At 40.9% G+C, this 19,173-nt stretch overlaps 2 protein-coding genes across 3 annotated transcripts; one reads left to right on the forward strand and one right to left on the reverse strand.

Moving 5' to 3' along the window:
* The first annotated feature begins 9,730 nt into the window (after nt 1–9,730).
* Nucleotides 9,731–15,064, forward strand: LOC122274430. The gene is made up of 3 exons (XM_043083470.1): nt 9,731–9,850; nt 13,701–13,937; nt 14,272–15,064. Exons 1-3 carry the CDS (start codon nt 9,731–9,733, stop codon nt 14,635–14,637), a joined length of 723 nt encoding a protein of 240 aa, XP_042939404.1. The 3' UTR covers nt 14,638–15,064.
* Nucleotides 15,065–15,369: 305 nt separating this feature from the next.
* LOC122318077 lies at nt 15,370–17,295 on the reverse strand. Of its 2 annotated transcripts, none has more exons than XM_043135209.1 (2): nt 17,068–17,295; nt 15,370–16,399 (listed from the first exon to the last, which is right to left on the reverse strand). In XM_043135209.1, exons 1-2 carry the CDS (start codon nt 17,097–17,099, stop codon nt 15,382–15,384), a joined length of 1,050 nt encoding a protein of 349 aa, XP_042991143.1. In that variant the 5' UTR covers nt 17,100–17,295; the 3' UTR covers nt 15,370–15,381. The 2 variants fall into 2 exon arrangements, with proteins under 2 accessions (XP_042991143.1, XP_042991145.1); XM_043135211.1 differs by having other exon boundaries at nt 15,370–16,416.
* Between the last annotated feature and the right edge of the window lie 1,878 nt (nt 17,296–19,173).

Consider the following 19,173-nt stretch of genomic DNA (forward strand, 5'->3'; position numbering starts at 1 on the left):
GATTATACTTTATTAAACGCTGCTACAGACACAAAAAAATTCCACAAAATGAATCTCTCAAACAAACGTGGCATAGTGCTATGTTATCAAAGCTAATTTTGTTTTTTATTTTCCCCCCTCCCCTCGCGCCCAAAGTCGTCCTCCCAGCCCTCCCTTTTCCAAAACCCACAGTTCTCAACGATAACATCAACACTGACATCACTGTTAACCTTCTTCCACACTGCCATATATATAGACACACACACACACACTTACTTTTGATCTTTCTCTAAGTACTAAAATTCTTCTCACCTGGTTAGGCTTGGCTATCTTCTTTGGATGCCTCCCACTGCCAGGTACCTAAACCCCCCCCCCCCCCCCCCTCCCTCCCTCCCTCCCTCCCTCTCTATAAATTCCAATACAATTGTTACGCCTTAAAGTTTTACTCTACTTTTGTTCAATTTTTTTTCTTTTTTTGGGCCATTTTGGCAGCACACTTCTAACAGATTGACGTGTTCTTGGTTATGCCTGTTTGGCTTTCCTTATGTGGGCTAAATGGCTAATTTGTCACTTCATGTAGTGTGTATAACAAGGTCTACACCTGTCCACCCACCTTCCTTCTTGCAGCACATGTCTCGCTTGTTACTTGGGTCAATTCAACCAACATGCGGAGGGGCTATTTAAAGCCCCTCAATTTCCCCTTTTTGGTCTGTTTGCCTCTATTCTCTCTTAGTGCCTTAGAATCCATTCTCTTGTTCACTTTTTTCTCCACTTCCTTCTCTCCTTTTTTCGTGACCCTAACTAATCTCGTTTTCTTGCTCCAATGCCTCTTGCACCATCGCCCAAGGCGTGAGCTCTAATCGTCCTAGCAAACCCCTCTGAAACCCTAGGGGACTGATCTTTTATTGGCTCGTGATTCCTCCCATCTTTTCAAAGGCACTAACTGCAAGTCACCTTTGTGACCTTGCAATTGTTAGAGGCCTTCTATGGATTCTCAGATTCCATCATCTTGGAGGTTCCTGGGGGCCGTGGATCCTGAAGGTTTTGCCTTAAAAGTGGCGTTGTATCTTGATATGTTTACTAGCGGGTTGCAACTCCTTTCTGTCGGCTGGTTCTTGAGGTACTGGACTTTCTTCAACTAGCCATGTGTAGCTTCACCCCAATGTGTGGAAGATCTTGGTGTGCTACTACATTGTCTAGTTTAAGGACCTAGAGGAGGTCAACCCTGGAAGATCTCACTGCCCGAAAGTTCCTTTTGACCTCAATGTCTTGAAGCACAAGGGGAGTACTTGCAGTTTCCGCTTACATCCAAGGCAAACGATGGCACGTTTAGAGCTACAGTACAACCAAGCCAAAGACTAGAATTGGCAGTTCCTTTTCTTATCAGGCAAGGCATGGGAGTTTCCAACCAGGCAAACTGTTTAGCAGGAGTACCCCATGTGGGCCATATAGGGGTGGTCCTTGAGGAGAGAGACGCCAGGCTGAAGGCAACTCTGAAGGAGGCGAGTTGGTTGGAGACCTTTCGTACTTTGGTCAAGGCAACCCAGATGATTTCTTCTCCAAGTATTTGTTAGATAAAACTAATATAAGGCGATATTTGGCCCCATGCAATCTGTCGTGCGCCAAGAGCGCAAGCAACCCATGAGCCCACCACTCGAGCCAGCTTCGACTCTGCTCCACTGCCTCATCCTAGGCAGTCCTTCGTTCCCATCGTTGTTGCCCTCCCAATCATTCTATGCTTGTTGCGAAGGTGGTTTCCTCTATTCCACCGTCTTCTACGTCCAAGACTGTGCCGCTCTCCACCCCGCCAAGCAAGACAGGCACTAAGGAGGGTCCGTGTCACCCCCAAGATGCCCAAGATTTCCCAAGTTTTGATCCCCCCTCGGGTTTCTCCAATTACGTCTTCTCCCATCTCGCTGGGCAATGTGAGGGTAGTCAAGACCCTTATGTGGGCCAAGGAGATGCTCTCATTACATTTTTGTAGGGCTCTCTTGAAACATGCCTCCAAAGAGTCTATAGTTTGCATCTCGTTGCCCAAAGTTAACATCGAAACAATGTCCTCCCTGGACGTCGTCAAGGTGGACGGAGCGAGGTTCCAGTTGTCTAGAAGCAGGCGACAGTAGGCAAAGAATAGGAAGGCTCTGACCTTGGTGAGGGGAGGGTCTCCATCCCCGAGTTCCCCCTTGAGTACTATTCCGAGCATAAGGTCATCTTAGCGAAAGCCCCCTAGAGGTTGATATAGTTCATGAGGTCGAGCCCAAGCCTAAAGGCATGGCGACTAGAAGGGAAGATTGAAGGGAAGTGGAGGTTGAAGGTTGAAGCTGGGACGGTGCTGGCTTAGGGCCAATAGGATTTGACTGTCTCACCCGGCCCTAGGGCTGGGATGGTTTCTACAGAGGCCAATGAAGTCTCCCCTACCCCACTAGAGACCTGGGCTGAAATGGCATCAATGAAGGCCAGGGAAGTCACAACGATTGTGCCTGAGTTAGTAGAGGTTATTGACATCTCGCCCATTCCACTTGAGACTGAGGTTATGATACCAGGTGTAGGTGGGCATAAATCTCCTGTTCAAGGGGACTTGGGGTAGGAGCTAGAGCAGGTTCCCATATTAGTTCAAGGGGGGAGCGCATCCCCGTGGAGCTGGTGCCTAAGGGGGTTGGGGGCCAAGGCGACGAGCCTATACCAAAACTCGGATATGGTAACAAAGGGTGGGCCGTTGAGGCATTTGAGGGCAACACAAAGGATAGCACCGAGATATCATCATACTCTCTACTCGGGGAGAAAGGGGGGTCGGTCTTGGATTCTTGTCACTGGTCGGGGTTGAAGAGGGCTCGTGAGAAGTCCATCTATGAAATAGCCAAGGCCCTTAAGGACCTCTTTTCCAGGGTATGTTTCACCGCACCATTTTCTTTCTTTCTTTTTCCCTTGACCTTCTCGGTTTTAACTTTGTATTGTTTTCATGATAGGCGGCAAAGCAACTGGGGGCTTTCATTGTGGACGGTCAAGGAGATCTGGTGGAAGAGAACCAGGCACTCCGCTCCATGGTCAGCCTAGCCTTGCAACATGCCAAGCGGGACAGGGAGGCCAGCCTAGCCTTGCAACATGCCAAAAGAGGATAGCCTAGCTTCGTAGGCAGAAGGCCACGGTCAAGTTTGATCTCTCCAAATTGCAAGAAGAGGCTAGGTAGTTTGTAAGACTGGACTGGCCTAATTGACCCTTGTCAGCATAAGGGGGTCAAGTAATTCGTAAAACTGGACTTGCCCTGTAAACTTCTAAACTTGATGGAGGTCGAGTAGTTCATTAGACTGGACTCGCCTCATTGAGCCTCATCGGCATGAGAGGGGTCGAGCAGTTCATTAAATTGGACTCGCCCTTTAAACTTGTAAACTTATGGGAGGTCGAGCAGTTTGTAAGACTGGACTCACCTCATTGACCATCATCGGCATGAGGGGGCTCGAGGAATTTGAGCAGATTGTAAGACTGGACTTGTCTTGTTGACCATCACAAGCATGAAAGGGGTCGAGGTTCGTAAGATTGGACCCGCCCTTTAAACTTGTAAACTTGGAGGTGGTCTAACAATTCATAATACTAGACTTACCTCATTGACCCTCACAAGCATGAGAGGGTTCGAGTAGTTTGTAAGATTGGACCCGCCCTTTAAACTTGTAAACTTGGGATAGGTCGACCAGTTCGTAAGACTAGACTCACCCTTTAAACTTGGATGAGACAAAACATATTCCTGGGAGACAATCATCATTTCATTTATTGCTTATACATTATTGGAATAAAATAAAGCTTACACTTTCAACAAAAGAACTTCCACAGGTGTTCAGCGTTCCACGAGTGTGGTAGATATTTTCCTTATGAATCTTTGAGCCTATACGAGCCCTGGCAGTTGTCAGTTGTGGCTACATAAGGGCCCTCCCTTCTCGGCCCCAAATTTCCTTCATTCAGGGTGGTTATCCCTACCTACCTAGCAAGGTCTCTAACTTGGAAGGATCTTGATCGAGCTCAATAGCTGAAGCAGCATTCAGCCCTTCTTTTGTTGACCATTATCCTTACCTCTGCCTCTAACCTTCTTTCTTCCATCAAGTCAAGCTCTTCCTCTAATCTCACATTACTAGAGTCTTGATCGAAGTGTTGGATCTTGTAGGTGGGCATTCTTACTTCAACGGGTGCTACTACCTCATGTCCTAGGTGAGGGTGAAGAGAGTTTTGTCCATCGGGGTCCTGTCTGTGGTCTAGTAGGCCCACAACACTTCTGGAAGTTCTTCTGCCCAAGTTCCCTTCTTATCGTTGAGCTGCTTTTTAAAGATCCTGAGTCTCGTCTTATTGGTAGCCTCAACTTGCCTATTGGACTGTGGGTGTCCTAGGGAGGAGTACTTAAATTTGATGCCCAAATCCCTACACTATTCATGGTAATGATCTGAGTCAAACTGCCCTCAGATGTCTAATATGATAAAATAAGGGATGTCGAATCTACACACGACTGTCTTCCATAGGAACCATGTGATGTTATTCGCTATTATCATTATCAGGGCCTCAACTTTGACCCATTTGGTAAAGTAGTCTACGGCCATCACTATGAACTTCACCCCTCCTTTGCAATGAGAGAAGGGCCCGACCAGGTCTACACCCCATTGCACAAAGGGCCATTGCGACATGATTGATGTTTGTTCCTTGGAGGATAGTAGGGTACAAGGGAGAATTCCTAGCACTTCTGATCTATTTGGATGAACTCCTCTAGGTCCCTAAGGGTGTGTGGCCAGTACTATCCCACCCTTACTACTTGCCCACCAATGCTTTTCCTCCCGATTGGTTACTGCATACTTCTTCGTGTACTTATTCCAGGAAATATTGCGTCTGCTCAAGCGATATGCACCTTAGGAGGGGCATGGAATAAACCCGTTTGTATAGGACTTCATCAACCAGGATGAAACATACTACCCTATTCTTGATCTTCTTCGCCTCCCACTTATCATCGAGTAACTTGTTAGCATTGAGGTACTTGATTATGTCCAGACTCCAAAGTCCATTCTGGAGCTCCTGACCTGACTTCCAAGACCTTGGCCCCTATCGCAGGTGTTTCTACAATCCTAACTATTGTTTATTCTGTTAGGGGCAAGTCTTCTTGGTTAGACGCAACCCATGCCAGCTTGTCAGTCTTTTGGTTCTCAACCCTCGCTATTTGCTAGATTTGAAAGTATTGGAATCGGTTGTGCTTTTCCTCCACCGACGTTAAGTACTTTTTCAACTTCTCGCTTTTGTGGTGAACTATCTTTTGACTTGGTTGACAACTACTTGAGAGTCAGCCTTCACTTCTATTTCCTTAGCACCCAATGCCTTAGTCACTACCAAGCAAGCTAGCAATGCCTCGTATTCTGCTTCATTGTTGGTACTTTTGAATGCCAGTCTGATGGTGCAGTCATAATCGTCACAGGCATCGGTAATGATATGTACCCCCACTACCCCTCCAGCCCAGCAGGATATTCCATTGATGAAGATTTGCCAAGGCTTCATAGGAGGTGTATCTCGGATTTCTTCCGATAAGCCGGTGAAATCTAAAATGAAGTCTACCAGGACTTGCCCTCTCACTAATTTTTTAGGGCGTACTTGATAACGAAGTCACTCAACTCTATAGCCCAGTTTATTAACCAGCCTGAGACGTCTGGTCGTTTTAACACCTTCTTCAAAGTGGCTTCAGTCAAGACTAATATTAGGTGTGCCTGGAAGTACGGTCTAAGTCTACAGACAGTCATTATGAGGGTGAAGGCAAGCTGGTCCATGCAGGGGTATCTTGCTTCTACACCCCAAAAAGCATGGCTGGTGTAGTACACCGGCTTCTAGGAGCCCTTCAAGTCTTGCACTAAAGTCGCAGAGATGGCATGTGGGGAAACTGACAAATACAAGCTCAAAACTTCTCCTGGGTCGGATTGCCTAAGAAGTGGAGGATGGTTAAGGTACTGCTTGAGGTTCTCGAATGCTTGGTCGCACTCGTCGTTTCAAATCAACGCCTTCCACAGTACCTTGAAGAATAACATACACTGTTGACATGGATAGAAATTGGTTAAAAGCCGCCACCCTGTCGGCAAGTCTTTGTATATCATTGATGCTACGAGGTGGGGCCATGTTGAGTATGGCCTTCACCTTTTTTGGGTTGGCCTCTATCCCCAGCTCCAAGACCAAGAAACCCAAGAACTTCCCAAATTCCATGCCGAATGAGCACTTTGCCATGTTAAGCTTCATCTGGTAATACCTTAGTATCACGAAGGCCTCGCTAGGGGTCCTACTCTTAATAAGTAGGTCATCCACATAAACCTCTATGTTCTGCCCTATCTGTTCCTTGAACATGAGGTTTACTAACTACTAGTAAGTCACTGCCGCATTTTTCAAACTGAAAGGCATGGCCGTGTAGCAATACAATCCTCTATTCGTAATGAATGATATTTTCTTCTCATCGTCAAAGTTCATCCAGATCTAGTTGTATCCTGAGTAAGGATCCATGAATCTAAGCATGTGATGGCTAGTGGAATCTACTATTAGATCAATCTGGGGAACAGAGAAACTGTCTTTAGGCAGGCTTTATTTAAATCTGTGAAATCAACACACATCATCTACTTACCATTGGCCTTTTTCAACAGCACAACATTGAATAGCCAATCCGGGTAGTGTGTTTCTCATATGAACCCTGCCACTAGAAGGCGATCGACTTCTTCTGTGATAGCAGTGCACTTCTTGACACTAAAACTCTGCCTTTTCTATCAGACCTTCTTGGCCTTAAGGTTCACAGACAAGTGGTGTTGGATGACGTCAGGGACAATCCTGGGCATATCTTCATGGCTCCAGGCAAAGACATCCCAATGTTCCATGAGGAGTTGCATCATAGCCCGCTGAATTTCAGGTGTCATTCTACTGCCGATCCTGAATGTGGCCTCAAGGCGACTCAGATCAAAGGGGCCAACTCGAGTGGTTCGTTTGGCTCCACTTGTCAGAAAGTTTATTCGCCTCTGATTTCTTATTCTCTTGTGATGAACTTGAGGGGAGGAGGTGGGGCACAACCATCAATCTGGGGTTCTATCATGCAGATCCAGCCCTTTGGCAACTTTAGTTCTTGTATATAACATTTTCGGGCCAGAACTTGCTAACAGTGAATATCGCCTACTCCTACAAGAGTCGAGAACTTCATCTTTAAGTGATAAGTTGACACCACCGCCTTTAGAATGTTGAGTGTAGGTCGCCCCATTTTGGCTTTTTATATGAGGGGGCATTCACGACTATAAAGTTGGTCATCGCGAAGGCGGTGTGGGGGGCCTTTCGGGCTAGGACCAAAAGAGTGATGATTCCCACCAGCTAAACCATATCTCCTGTAAATCCCTTCAACAGCATGGGTGCTAGCCATAGGCGAGTAGGATCAATCCTCATTCAGGTGAAGGCATTTCAAAATAGGATGTCGATAAAACTACCGTTGTCAATGAGGATTCTTTGGGTGGTGAAGTTAGCCACCTGCATAGTCACCACAAGGGCATCATACTTATTCCTCATCAGCTTCGAAGCTGATGATTAGCCAAACCTCACTCTTTCTATGCTTAGTTGGGCAATATTTGGCCAAATATGCTTCCTCGAATTGCATCCTTCTGGCATGCGCCTTTCTACTGGAGGAGGTGGAGTTGCACCCAGCGAATCCCCCAGCTATAGTTTGGATCTCTCCCAAGAGGGCGCCTTCGCGGGGTGGCAATCGAGTGCGGTTTCATGGGGGCTCTCACTCTGCCCCCCTTCTCGGGCTCTCGCTCGCTCCTCCTCCACCTATAAAACTTCCCACTGTTGCACTCTTTCTCTTCCCACCAGTTGTCATGGTGTCAAGGGGTTGGGTACAACTTCCTCCCACTTTCTCCCTCTTGGGACTTTCAGTCAACAGTATTGTGAGTTGCTAAACGGTGGTAGGTGCAATAGCAACATCTGCTATCTTGATGGTCAACTTCCCGAGTGGCAGGCCTGTCATCCTTTTGCATTGTCAGTGTAGCCCAATCAAGCTAGGCCCCGAACCCCTTTAGGGGGCGTATGTCACCTTACCCTTTGTTGTAGTATCCTCAACTTTGGATTAGGTTGATGTTTTGGCCTTCCTAGCTGCCCATTTCAATTCTGTCTTTCTTGGTGCTGTCAACACTCAGAGCGTGTCTTCAGTGTTTATGAACCCATCCACCTGGTCCATAAATTCCCATAGCGTGGTGGGAGTCTTCTCACCAGTTTCACCATAAACAAGTTTTAATGCCATATACCACTCGGGAGAGCGACGAGGGTAATCTTCTCATCTTGGTTATAGGTGGACATATGCTCTTTGTTGAATCTAGTCAAATACGCTTTTAGGCTCTCGTCCTCTTGCTGCTTGACAGTCAGAAGGTAAGCCACCAGACATCTTCTCTTTCTTCTGCCATTGAACTGGGTGATGAAGAGGCGAGCCAAGTCCTCAAAACTACAGGTTGAGTTCGATGCCAGGGATGCAAACCAAGCCCGCACTGTGTCTTTCAGGGTCAAGGGGAATGCCCTGCAAGCAATCTCCCCGGGGAATTCGTAGAGAGTCATATGGGCCTTAAAAGTATCCAGATGTTCTAGTGGATCCCTGGATTCGTCACACAAATCTATCTGGGGAACTCTGAATTTTGGTGGTAGTGGCATAGCCATCACTTCTGCACTATAAGGCAAATTCGTGCTAGCAAGCATTTGGTTTACTAAGGATGAGGCTCCAACCTTTTTGGCCATCTCCTCATACTTGCCCATAAGGTCTCGCAGCTCATGTTATATCTTCTTCCTATCCTTACCATCGACATCTATCCCTTTTGGGCCTCGTGACTCACCATGTCTATTGTGACTGGGCTTAGTGTCTTCAGATAGCTTGGTAGTGTCTACTCGTAAGGCTTCATTCTCCTTCTAAAGTGTCTCCACTTTTGCGGTCAGCGTCCTCATTTGTTGTTCCATTTATGCAAGGCATGCTTCCATGTCTTCTTATAACACTTCTAGCCCTCCAATTCTTCCATCGTCGCTGACATACAAAGGACACATAACGTCTATAGAATAGATCCCAAAGACAGTGCCATTGTTAACGTTGTGTTTCGTATTCCGGACAAAGTTCCATCAACTTAGATCACAATCTTCACCTGCAAACACGAAGACAAAAGTGGGCTCGAGGGGTCCAAGGAAACTTCGATGCTTAAGTTTGTCTCGCATGTTTCAAGCCTTAGATTTTTCAGAATAAAGAGAGTTCAAAGTGCCTTCCTTGTATCAGAGAAGTAGCTTTTATATGAGCTTTCAAGGGGGACATTCTGTACTCGATGTCAAGGTTTGGCCATCTTGCCCGCAACTATTTTGTCTAGGAATTTAATGCAACATGGTGTTCTAAAGTTAGGTTTTCAATGCACCATGGCTTTTGAGATGATGCCTTTCATGTGGCGTGGCTTCTAAGGTACGTCCCGGATGTGGGTGAGTAGCACAGTCATTTCTAGTCCCATTTGTCAAAGAACGAAGGGTTGTTTGGGTCTTCCGTTCATTTGTTAGCCCAGGTTCTTTAATGCTAGGTGTCACAGGGGATGTCAAAGTCGAGGCTTCCCATCTGTTCCCCTTAGCCTAGTTTCCCTTGTTGTGCCCTCTCTTTATCTAATATAACTAAAGGGCACGACCCTTTGGGCGACTCCAAGTTCATTGGCGGGTAACGCCTAAATTGAGATGGGCCTCACTGTCCGAACCAAGCCCAACCAACATGGTCCGGGTGGGAAACAACCCTTCCAATAGGAATTGGAGGGATGACTCACTCTCTATTAAATGGGATGTCAAACTGGTCCTCAAAGCCCTTCTCCTTTGGATGATTGATCAACACCTGGTACTGACAAGCTACCCCTTGATGAAGTATAGAACTATCTTTGGCGTATGATATATTATTTATAATCAATACTGTAAATAAAAGTCTACAATCCAAAGATATGCATATAAATATTGCCATTTGTGATATCCCGTTTTTACGTGTATTTTCAATGAATGAGTATTTTAATTTAATTAAAATATTAGTTCTTTTATTTTAAATTATCATATTTTAATTGGATTTATTTATTTGTGATATTTTTTTTGTAGAACTTTTTTAATATTAATTATCGTTTTGAGTGTAAATTGCTGTGTAATTTATTTTAGTTTGTTTTTGGATTTAAAATTATGTTGCTAGTTTTTACTAGTTATTTATTATATTTTAGGTTGATGTGGTATTTAAATTATTTTAGTCGTTTCATAACTTTTAAAATTGTTTTCGTTGGATTAGTTTCTGGACTCCAGACGTGAGGATTGGACCTCATTTCTTTTCCCCATCTTTTCTTCTTCTCTTTTTCTTTTTCCTCTTTTCTTTTTCTTTTCTTTTTCTTTCTTTTTTCTTTCCTTTTCTCTCCCAGTTTCCTCCCGTGCGCAACACACTCTCTCTCTCCTCCATTTCCGTCCGTTTCTTTCGTCTGCCCATATCGCCGCCGTGACCTACACTGCCCCCACCGGTTGACTCCCCTCTGGCCGGCGCACCTCCCCACCAAATCTTAGCCCCTCCCATGTCGTCGTTAGCCACCGTGAGCCTCACCTTTCCGCACGGTTTTTGAGCCATTTCGCCGCCGTCGTTTCACCTCCGGCCACCACCTCTTCACCACATCATCACCTACCTCTTGCCATCCTAAACCACCAATTTCCAGCTCCGATCCGTTGCCGGAGCAGCCCCCACGAGCTCATCTTCATTTTTGCCATTTTTCGCTTCCACCGCCATTTCCTCCGCCACCCACGGCCCATTCTCAGTTCAACTAGTTTCATAAACACCTCTAGGCCATTCCCTATCAATTTCAAGTCTTGATTTGTCACCATTCAAAAGTGGGTATTTTACAACCCATGGCCACAATGTATTTTACACTGTTACGTTACTTTTTCTTCGCCGTTTGCAGCCTCTTGATCCTTCAAAAATTATTATATAGCGCTGTAAGTATTTTTTCAAACTCTATTTTAGATTTAAATATATTATTACTTTTACAATAAATTCATTGACTAGTTGGTTATTCCGGACTGAGTCTAAGGAGTCGGGGGTCGGATGGATTGGAGGACGGAGTTGTTTGGTTGTTGTTGATATTGTGATTTGTTGGATAAATTGTTCTTGAGGTGTGCATTGCATGGTGCATACATGTGCATGTGTTAAATTGAGAAAAATTGATTTTATCAGTGTAAATGGATTTTTGGGTGTGTGTGTATCACGACCCCAAGCCGAGATGGGGTATTATCTCGGTAGAGCTCCTCTAGTCACTCCAGAACGTAACATATTGAGTGACGTCCCCTGAGTTGTTGCTGGGCGACAACGGGAGCGGGCGGGATGGTAACGCTCTCGTACCGACTCCGTGGCCCCCCTGCTGGAGGGGGGTAGAGGATGCTTGGCTATGTACGCGCAGGGCACGGAACTGGACATCGCTCGTTACGAAGTCACACGCATGATCCTTACCCGTGGTGTGACAACAGGAGCCAGGGTGTGCGAATGACCCCTAGGGGAGGTCATGGTGCATTCGGATATTAGGATATTGATTTGAAATTGGTTTTGTGCCAAATGAGAATTTTGGCGTGAGTTGGAAAGGAAATTGTTTTTGGGGCCAAATGAGACTTTTGGCGTGCGTGCAAAAATGTAGATTTATAAGATATGTGCAATTGACATTCTTTCATGTAAATTGTGGAGTTTAATATATTTTTTATCTTGTGGCGTTTTGATTATTACTTACCTGCGGCACTATTTTTGGTACCGTAGATTTTGATGCAGATGTTGAGGAGGAGGAAGAGGTTGAGCCCGAGAAGGCGACTCCGCTAGAATTTTGATTTGGAGTTGTTTATGTCAAAAAATATCTCTACTAGTTTTTATACCTTGTATTTTGGTTTTGAAACAATATTTGAGACTTGTAATAGTTTATTATGTGTGGTTTAAACGGGTTTGTATTAAACAAAAAATTCTGGTACTTAATTATAAGACTTTTATTATCTGCTGCGTGTTTTTATTGTACACTTGTTGCATGTAGACACACACTTGGCACTTGGCGATAGGATGGTGACCCGTGTTGTCATCATTCCGACGCTTCGATTTCCACGTGTTCGTATGTGGGAGTTGGGGGCGTCACACCATTGATCAGTTAAAAGTTATTATTTCTTTTTTTTTTTTCAAGATTATAGAGAAAATAGATTTAAATCTACTATGATTTCATCGAAAAATATTACAATTAGTATGGAAATAGAACCTGTATTTAGAGAAAACGAATAATTCATTAAAAAAAAAAAGACAGTTTAATGAAAATGTCAATAAATAAACAACACAATATACTGAAAAATAATTTACAATTAATTATATCTTATTTATAGTATATCAATAAATTTCTTCAATTCAAAATAGGTTTGAACAATTTCAAATATATGAAAATAATTTTTATTTTTTTTATTTCAAGAAATTGAAATCGCACAAAAATTGTCTTAGTCTTGACAGCTTTATGAAATATTATATTGATGGTTTAGATTTATTTTTAGAATTAAAAGTTTTAAAAAAAATTACCAATAGAAGAAAACACTTCGATTGATATATTAAATTTTTAGGCTGTGTTTGGATATTGAGTTGAGCTAAGCTGAATTAAGTTCTTTATAAATACTAGTGAATTGAGATGGTGGAGTGAGTTATGTAGGGTCAATCTAAGATAAGTTTAAAGTGTATTTGAATGTTATGATGAATTTAGATATATTTATGAGAATTTGTAAAGTTGGTGGGACCCATGACTATTCACTGGCAGTGCTTGTCTCCCATCGCACCAACCTGCAGGAGAAAGAAACATGAGAGAGAGAGAGTTGATGGCTTGTTAGAGAGAGAGAGAAAGAGAGATGATAGCTTGTTGGCAAAGAGAGTGATAAAGTTGACGGCAGAGAGAGAGTTAATAGAAAAAAAAAAATAAAGCTGCATTATCAGCTTTTGTTTGTCCATATACAAGAACAAAACTCACCGAATTCACGTACGAAGGCAATTCACTTGGGTTGTTTGGACGGTATAAGAGGTTTAAAAGTGATCTGAACTCAGCTAAGTTGAGTGCAATTCAAGAACCAAACGGGCCTGATCGCTTCTAGAATTGGGTTTTGCTACTTATTATCCTCACACACCACACTTATTTTTATTTTTTAAATTTAAAAAAAATTAGTTTTATTCTTCCTAAACTAATTGAATTATTCTACTTATCATCTATACACCACACATTTAACAAGAGGAATAAAAAATTATGTGGTATGTGATGTGTAAGGATAATGAGTAAAAATTTTCTATAGAATTTTATTGACGACCTATTAATGTTGCTTCTGCATAAAAATATTTTTAAAATTAAATTGATAAAATCTTATCTAAGATCAACAATGTCGTAAGAAAAATTAAATTGACTAGCCATATTATCAATTGAAAAAGAGATATTAGAAAATTTAAATGAAAATATAGTTTAAATATAAACTAATTAATCTGACACAAGAAATGCCTCATTTTAGCTTTAAAATCTATTGAGTTGGCCCTGCTTCAGCGTCTAGACCCATTTCAAGCTTTAGGCTACGTTTGAAAATATAATTATTTTTAAATATTTTTAAATTATTTTACTACTATTTATTATTATTTCATTATTACAAATTTCCTGAAATTATTTCACTCCTATTATTCTGAGTATGGAAATGGCCTTAATGCTCGTGTATCACTCACAAATGGCACTCCCGATCTCTCTTCCCCGGTTTCATTTCAGCCAATTGAGACCCACAAAAATTCACTGACTGTTATAAAACCCGAGTCTCTTCCAAACGCACAAAGCAATGCACAAGGAGGAGGAGAAGGAGACACAGATGCCCAAGATGCTCAAGTTCAAGACTTCCGGAGCATTGGTTGGTCCCCGTCAAAGGCCACGGAGGTATAACGTTGCCAGCTTCTTCATACCCCATTTCCGTCTTTAAATTCATAATTAATTCTCAATATCGTTTTCTTTCTTTGCTGTTAGAAAATCTCACGTCGATTAGGACAGGTTTTTGACAGGTTTATGTATTAGTATGACCTCTCCACCTACTAGCTTAATTCTAGTATGGTATCAAAGTGTTATCTTTTTTATTTGTTTGTACATATATTGTTCTTTACGATGCAGTTTTTTAGAACTTTTAAAATTTAAGTTGTGTTGTACAACAGTTGTGGTGGAATTCAGAACCTCCACCTGCTCTCTTATAGCTGATTTTTCATGTTTTTTGGACCAGGGTACTAACATTTATGCCCAACCCTCTCAGCCCTCAAATATATGGTCTACTCCTTTCCTATCAGTTGAATATTCAGATCTATTGGTTGAAACGGACTCCCTCCTTTTTGTCAGTTGGTTTAGAAACTCTTCTCAATCTACTTGGATGTACTTTGAGCTATGGAATGATGTTCTGGACATTGGTTCTAATCTACCTTTTGACATTAGTCACACTTATAGAGAGGAAATCTCACTAGCTGATGGCTCAGCAAACCTCGGTGCCGCTTGGCACGATAATTTCTTCCCCTCAGTTTTGCACTTGCCCAAGCACCTGGCTGGCCTTTTATCATTGGACAAATATGGCATTCCGAATCCCAGGCATCGATAGACTTTTCATTTCTTTTACAGTTACCTATCTAGTTAACAGTATACTTTTCGTTTTGTAACTAGCAGAGCAATACTTAGGTTTTTTCCTAGAGTTCGGTTTTGGTATGTCTATAACCTCAAACTCCTTTTTTGTAAGGTGTTTCCTCCACCATAAGGGAAAATTAATAAAAATCGGAGTATATTCCTCTTAAGAAAAAGTTATGTTTTACCTTGTGCTGAAAATTCTTTGACATTATTTCAAGAGCCAACATATGTAGAATATGTCTGGTAATTGTTCACAGGTGATAAAACGGTGCATATTAATTGGAAGGAGTGTAAAACTCAACTAACCATGAGATTTTCAGAGTCTTTCTTTTGAATGATTGTTAACCCTTTCAATGTGCATGCATGCACAGTTCAGGCTCAAAGATAAGGTGAATAACACTTACTGCCTCTATTTCAGGAGTCAGAGTGGCTCAGGGTTTCCCTAAGTAAATAGTTGGATGATGAATATTGTCCAGAGGAAACTAATGTGGGAATCAGCAAGGTTGCTGCAAACTCTTACAACAAATCTTTGCTAGAGAAACAAGGAGAAAACTTTTTCTGTTCTGATTTTCTGCAATTCAATATTAATTTTTATTCACTATTTCCTTAAACTAGATATGTAGACTATCTAGTTTTGAAGTTTGCCAACTTAATAACTAATTTAAACTTAATTTTTATGTAACTACAGAGTCAATAAATAGAATAGCAATGAAAAAAGGCCTCAAACTGACCAGCTCTGATTTGGAGAGATGTTGAAGAATCTTGGTTGAATCCATACACCTTTGAGGTGACGGCTTTCTGATTCTTCAGCAGCATCAATGTCCTCACTAAAAATAATCCTTTCAACTCCATAATCATGCTTTACTGTTGTTCCGCAAACAGACACTGAAACCTCTTTCCCCAACCCCACTTTTTTCCTTATGTCATTTCCCTCAAAACGAGACTTCTGAACAAGATATGGAAAAACAGTTGTGTTTTTAGGACACTTATCCTTGAAAACAACAGTGTACAGCGCAAAACTCTCATCCTTGACAGAGAAGGTAACTAGTCCATCTATTTTGTCCCAAAAGTGGAAAGTTCCATCTCTATAAGTGGCACTTCCTAATACGCCAAGGGTAGGTTGGGGGCTGATGAGTCTGTGCTTAATCCAGGTATTAGCTCCACGGCAAAGCACATTTAGCTCCAATACAGACTCAGTGTCACGATGCATCACAGCAATAATGCATTCGGGAGTAGTTGGAGAAGAGGAAAATGCCGCAGCATGGCTGGTGGAAAGTATGGAATGGGGAAACCTGGGAATTTCTATCTTTGCATCAGAGAAGGGGCAGTAAAAGAACATTGAGCCCTCTACAAACATGAGCAGCCATCCCTGGTTTGATGCAATGCAGTTTGCTCCATCCAGTCTGGGTATGCTCATTGTGTACCCTTTTCTGGATTCATCGTATAAATGGCATTGTGAATTTTCCCCATAGAGTAGAAGCCAGGGTTTATGATGGGGTGAGACTTCAATCTTAGCCGATGCTGTGGAAGCAGCAGCTTTCCAATCTTTGCAGGTGCCACGAAAACTCAGAAGCTCAATTAGTCGTAATTGATCAGCAATCAATGACAGGAGTTCTGCAGGCAGATCAGACCAGGGTCTTGTTACAACCTCTATATTGTTGTTGACGATACTGATCTGTTCTGTGAGAATAGTAAATCTTCTTGCAGCAACTTCACCACCATTGGTGCGACTTTGTATTCTGACCATATCGAGTTGCTTGGAACATTAAAAGTAGGAAAGAAAAAATGCAGAAACAAAAAGCCATTATACTGGGAAAAAAAAAGGCTGAATCAATAAACAAACATTCGAGCATAATTTCTTTTCTTCAGTGAATTATAAGAAAGAGTGTACTTTCACTTGCACATTTTCTCATTATACTTTAGTCTTCCTGGTATTGAAATTAAGCTCAAGTTGATCCAAAGAAACTTGCATGACTATAGAAGATTATAACCCTATGTGCAACAACTGTGAAGAATTTTGATTGGTTCTTTCACAAGAACATAAAAATCTCCCGAGCGATTTGGGAACTAAGTATTGCACGAACGAGATAGCAGTAAGAATCAGCATAGCAATTGATTTGACCATATCTTTACTGCACGCTCTCCGGCAACCGGAAAACTCATATATATATATATATATATATCAACGTTTTTACCGTACAAAAAATATGGTTAGTGATCATCGGATTCAACTGAGAAACCCATATATATGTCAACAGCACAGATTTTAGCGGAATTAATTAACGTCAATAACATGTACTCTAACAACGGATTCGTTTTTAAAAAAGAAAAAAAAAATACATTGATTTTTTTTTTTACATAAACAACCAATAAAAAATGGTGTTGATCTTATGATCTGCTTGATTACCTTTCGGATCTTCTAGTAGGAACTCCCGGCATGTTTAGAAGGCCGTCCAGTGTTCCACTTAATCAGAGAGCAGGGAATGGAGGGGCATGAGCTCTGAGAAGATAGATTCGTGTGGATCAAACCCTAATTAATTATATTCTCGATTATATACGACCTAGTAAGACTCCCTCCATTGATAGAGTACTAGCCTACTTGGTTTTCTTTTGCATGGAGACTTGGAGACTGGATCAGAACAGAAATATAATTTATGGGGAATTTGCTTTAATTACGTGAAAAAATAAATGGAAATCTTGAGTTGAATTTAAAATTATTTTTAATTATTATATAAATATATATATACATAATATATATCCTTAATTGCTTAGTTTTGTTAAGGAAATGATGATATGAGACATAGATTATAATTTTAATTAAAAAAATAATTATGAAACAGTAACGTAAAAATTGTAAAAATAGTTAAATCTGTCATCTTTGCACTTCTTATCGTGCCATGTAACCATTGGGCCGTCTATACCAATAATTTTACTAATTCGATAATATGGAGAATTATATGGAGATAATTACTTATATTGGCGTGGTATTTCCACGTCATATCTATTATTATATATAAAAACAGAGTTATCTGTTGCTTATGTGCCATTAGGACCGACAATTTTGGTCATATGTTTATTGGAGGCTAGACACGTAAGATAAGGAAAGAGGCAACATAAATAAAAAGTAGAGCGAACGCTTTGAAATGAAAACTGAAAACAAACTTATTTTATGTTTGTTTCCTTATCTTATGCCAATGCTTTGAAAAAATTTTGTTACAAATATAATTACGTATTAATATGTGTATTAATTTAATGTAATTAGTTAAAAAATATATTTTGTTAAAAGTAGTATTAATTTAAATTTTAAATATGAAAAAATCAATATTAATACACTAATTAATACGTGACTTTACTTGTACGTAGTAAAATTCTTTTAAATGATACCGTTTATTTGCATTAAAAAAAAAAACAACAAAACCTGGGAGAAAAAATAGCCCATTTGAACTTGATATGGCACCCAAAAAGGGGCAACAAAAATCAAGCAAATAAAAAAAAAAAAAATTGATTTTATGTGATATTATGAATCCAAACAGATTCTAATCTAGATGATTCTTCTCTGAATTCATGGGAACAAAATTAGGAAGTAACCATTCTACAAAAATCTGTTAAAAAAAAATCTGATTTTATGTGATACTATGAATCCACCTCCTCCAAAATCTTTTTGAGGGTTATAGGCTCGTGTACAATAAATTCAAAATTTTATTAAAAAATATTTGCAATCTTGAATCTTGATTTTCTCTTTCTTGTTTTACATTTTCATTTTTTGGGTCCTTTTATTTTTTAGAGAAATAGAAGTTATAGTCATAAGTATACAAGTGCAGTGTAATCATTTTGAAAAAAATGAATAAATACATAACTCATACGAAAAAATTAATTAATTTTCTAATGGTAAATCCCACACTCTTTCAAAGCATTGTAGAGCATTTGCATATTTTACGACTGTATATAATATTACTATATTTTCTATGAACAATACTAAACATAGTTGTTAATATAAAAAATTACATAACAGGGAGAGAAAGAGTCATTCACGGTCCACGATGGTGAGCCAAACTTCGATTAGTATAGTCTGAAGCTTACAATGGCAGTCTAAAATAGTGATACAGTACGGTGCTTGTATATACATCTATAATAGTAGTTTAAAGAGAGTGATCATGGACGTGTGTGTGAGCCAAAAGGATTTACTGGAGATGAGTTGGGAGAGAAAATAGGAGGAAATGGATGGAGAGCAAAATTAATTATTAGATAGTTTTGAAATATAGGTACTTGTTATTTTCATTCTATTATAGGACGTGGTATCAATTAAAATTTTTTCTTATGCATGTAAAAATTTTAATTACATAGTATGCGATGATAAAACACACACATACTCTCTCTCTCATCTTCTTCAAGCCTCTCTCCCTCCTGAAAATGTTGTTGTCATCTTTTTCAACCCTCTCTCCTTAAAACGTCTGCGCTCCCATCTCCTTTCTTTTTGTCTTCTTCAATCCTCTCTCCAGAAAACATCTACTCT

The sequence above is a fragment of the Carya illinoinensis genome, chromosome 8 (genome assembly GCF_018687715.1).
Source record: "Carya illinoinensis cultivar Pawnee chromosome 8, C.illinoinensisPawnee_v1, whole genome shotgun sequence".
Classification (NCBI taxonomy): Eukaryota; Viridiplantae; Streptophyta; class Magnoliopsida; order Fagales; family Juglandaceae; genus Carya; species Carya illinoinensis.

Excerpts from the sequence above, each read along its gene's own strand:
- LOC122318077 (XM_043135209.1), bottom strand. The coding sequence starts at position 17,099 with ATGCCGGGAGTTCCTACTAGAAGATCCGAAAG. Across the intron at positions 16,400-17,067 it reads CCTACTAGAAGATCCGAAAG|AATACAAAGTCGCACCAATG; the intron begins GTAATCAAGCAG and ends CGATATGGTCAG.
- LOC122274430 (XM_043083470.1), top strand. The coding sequence starts at position 9,731 with ATGGTCCGGGTGGGAAACAACCCTTCCAATAGGAATTGGAGGGATGAC. Across the intron at positions 9,851-13,700 it reads GGATGATTGATCAACACCTG|TATGGAAATGGCCTTAATGC; the intron begins GTACTGACAAGC and ends TATTATTCTGAG. Across the intron at positions 13,938-14,271 it reads CCCCGTCAAAGGCCACGGAG|GGTACTAACATTTATGCCCA; the intron begins GTATAACGTTGC and ends TTTTTGGACCAG.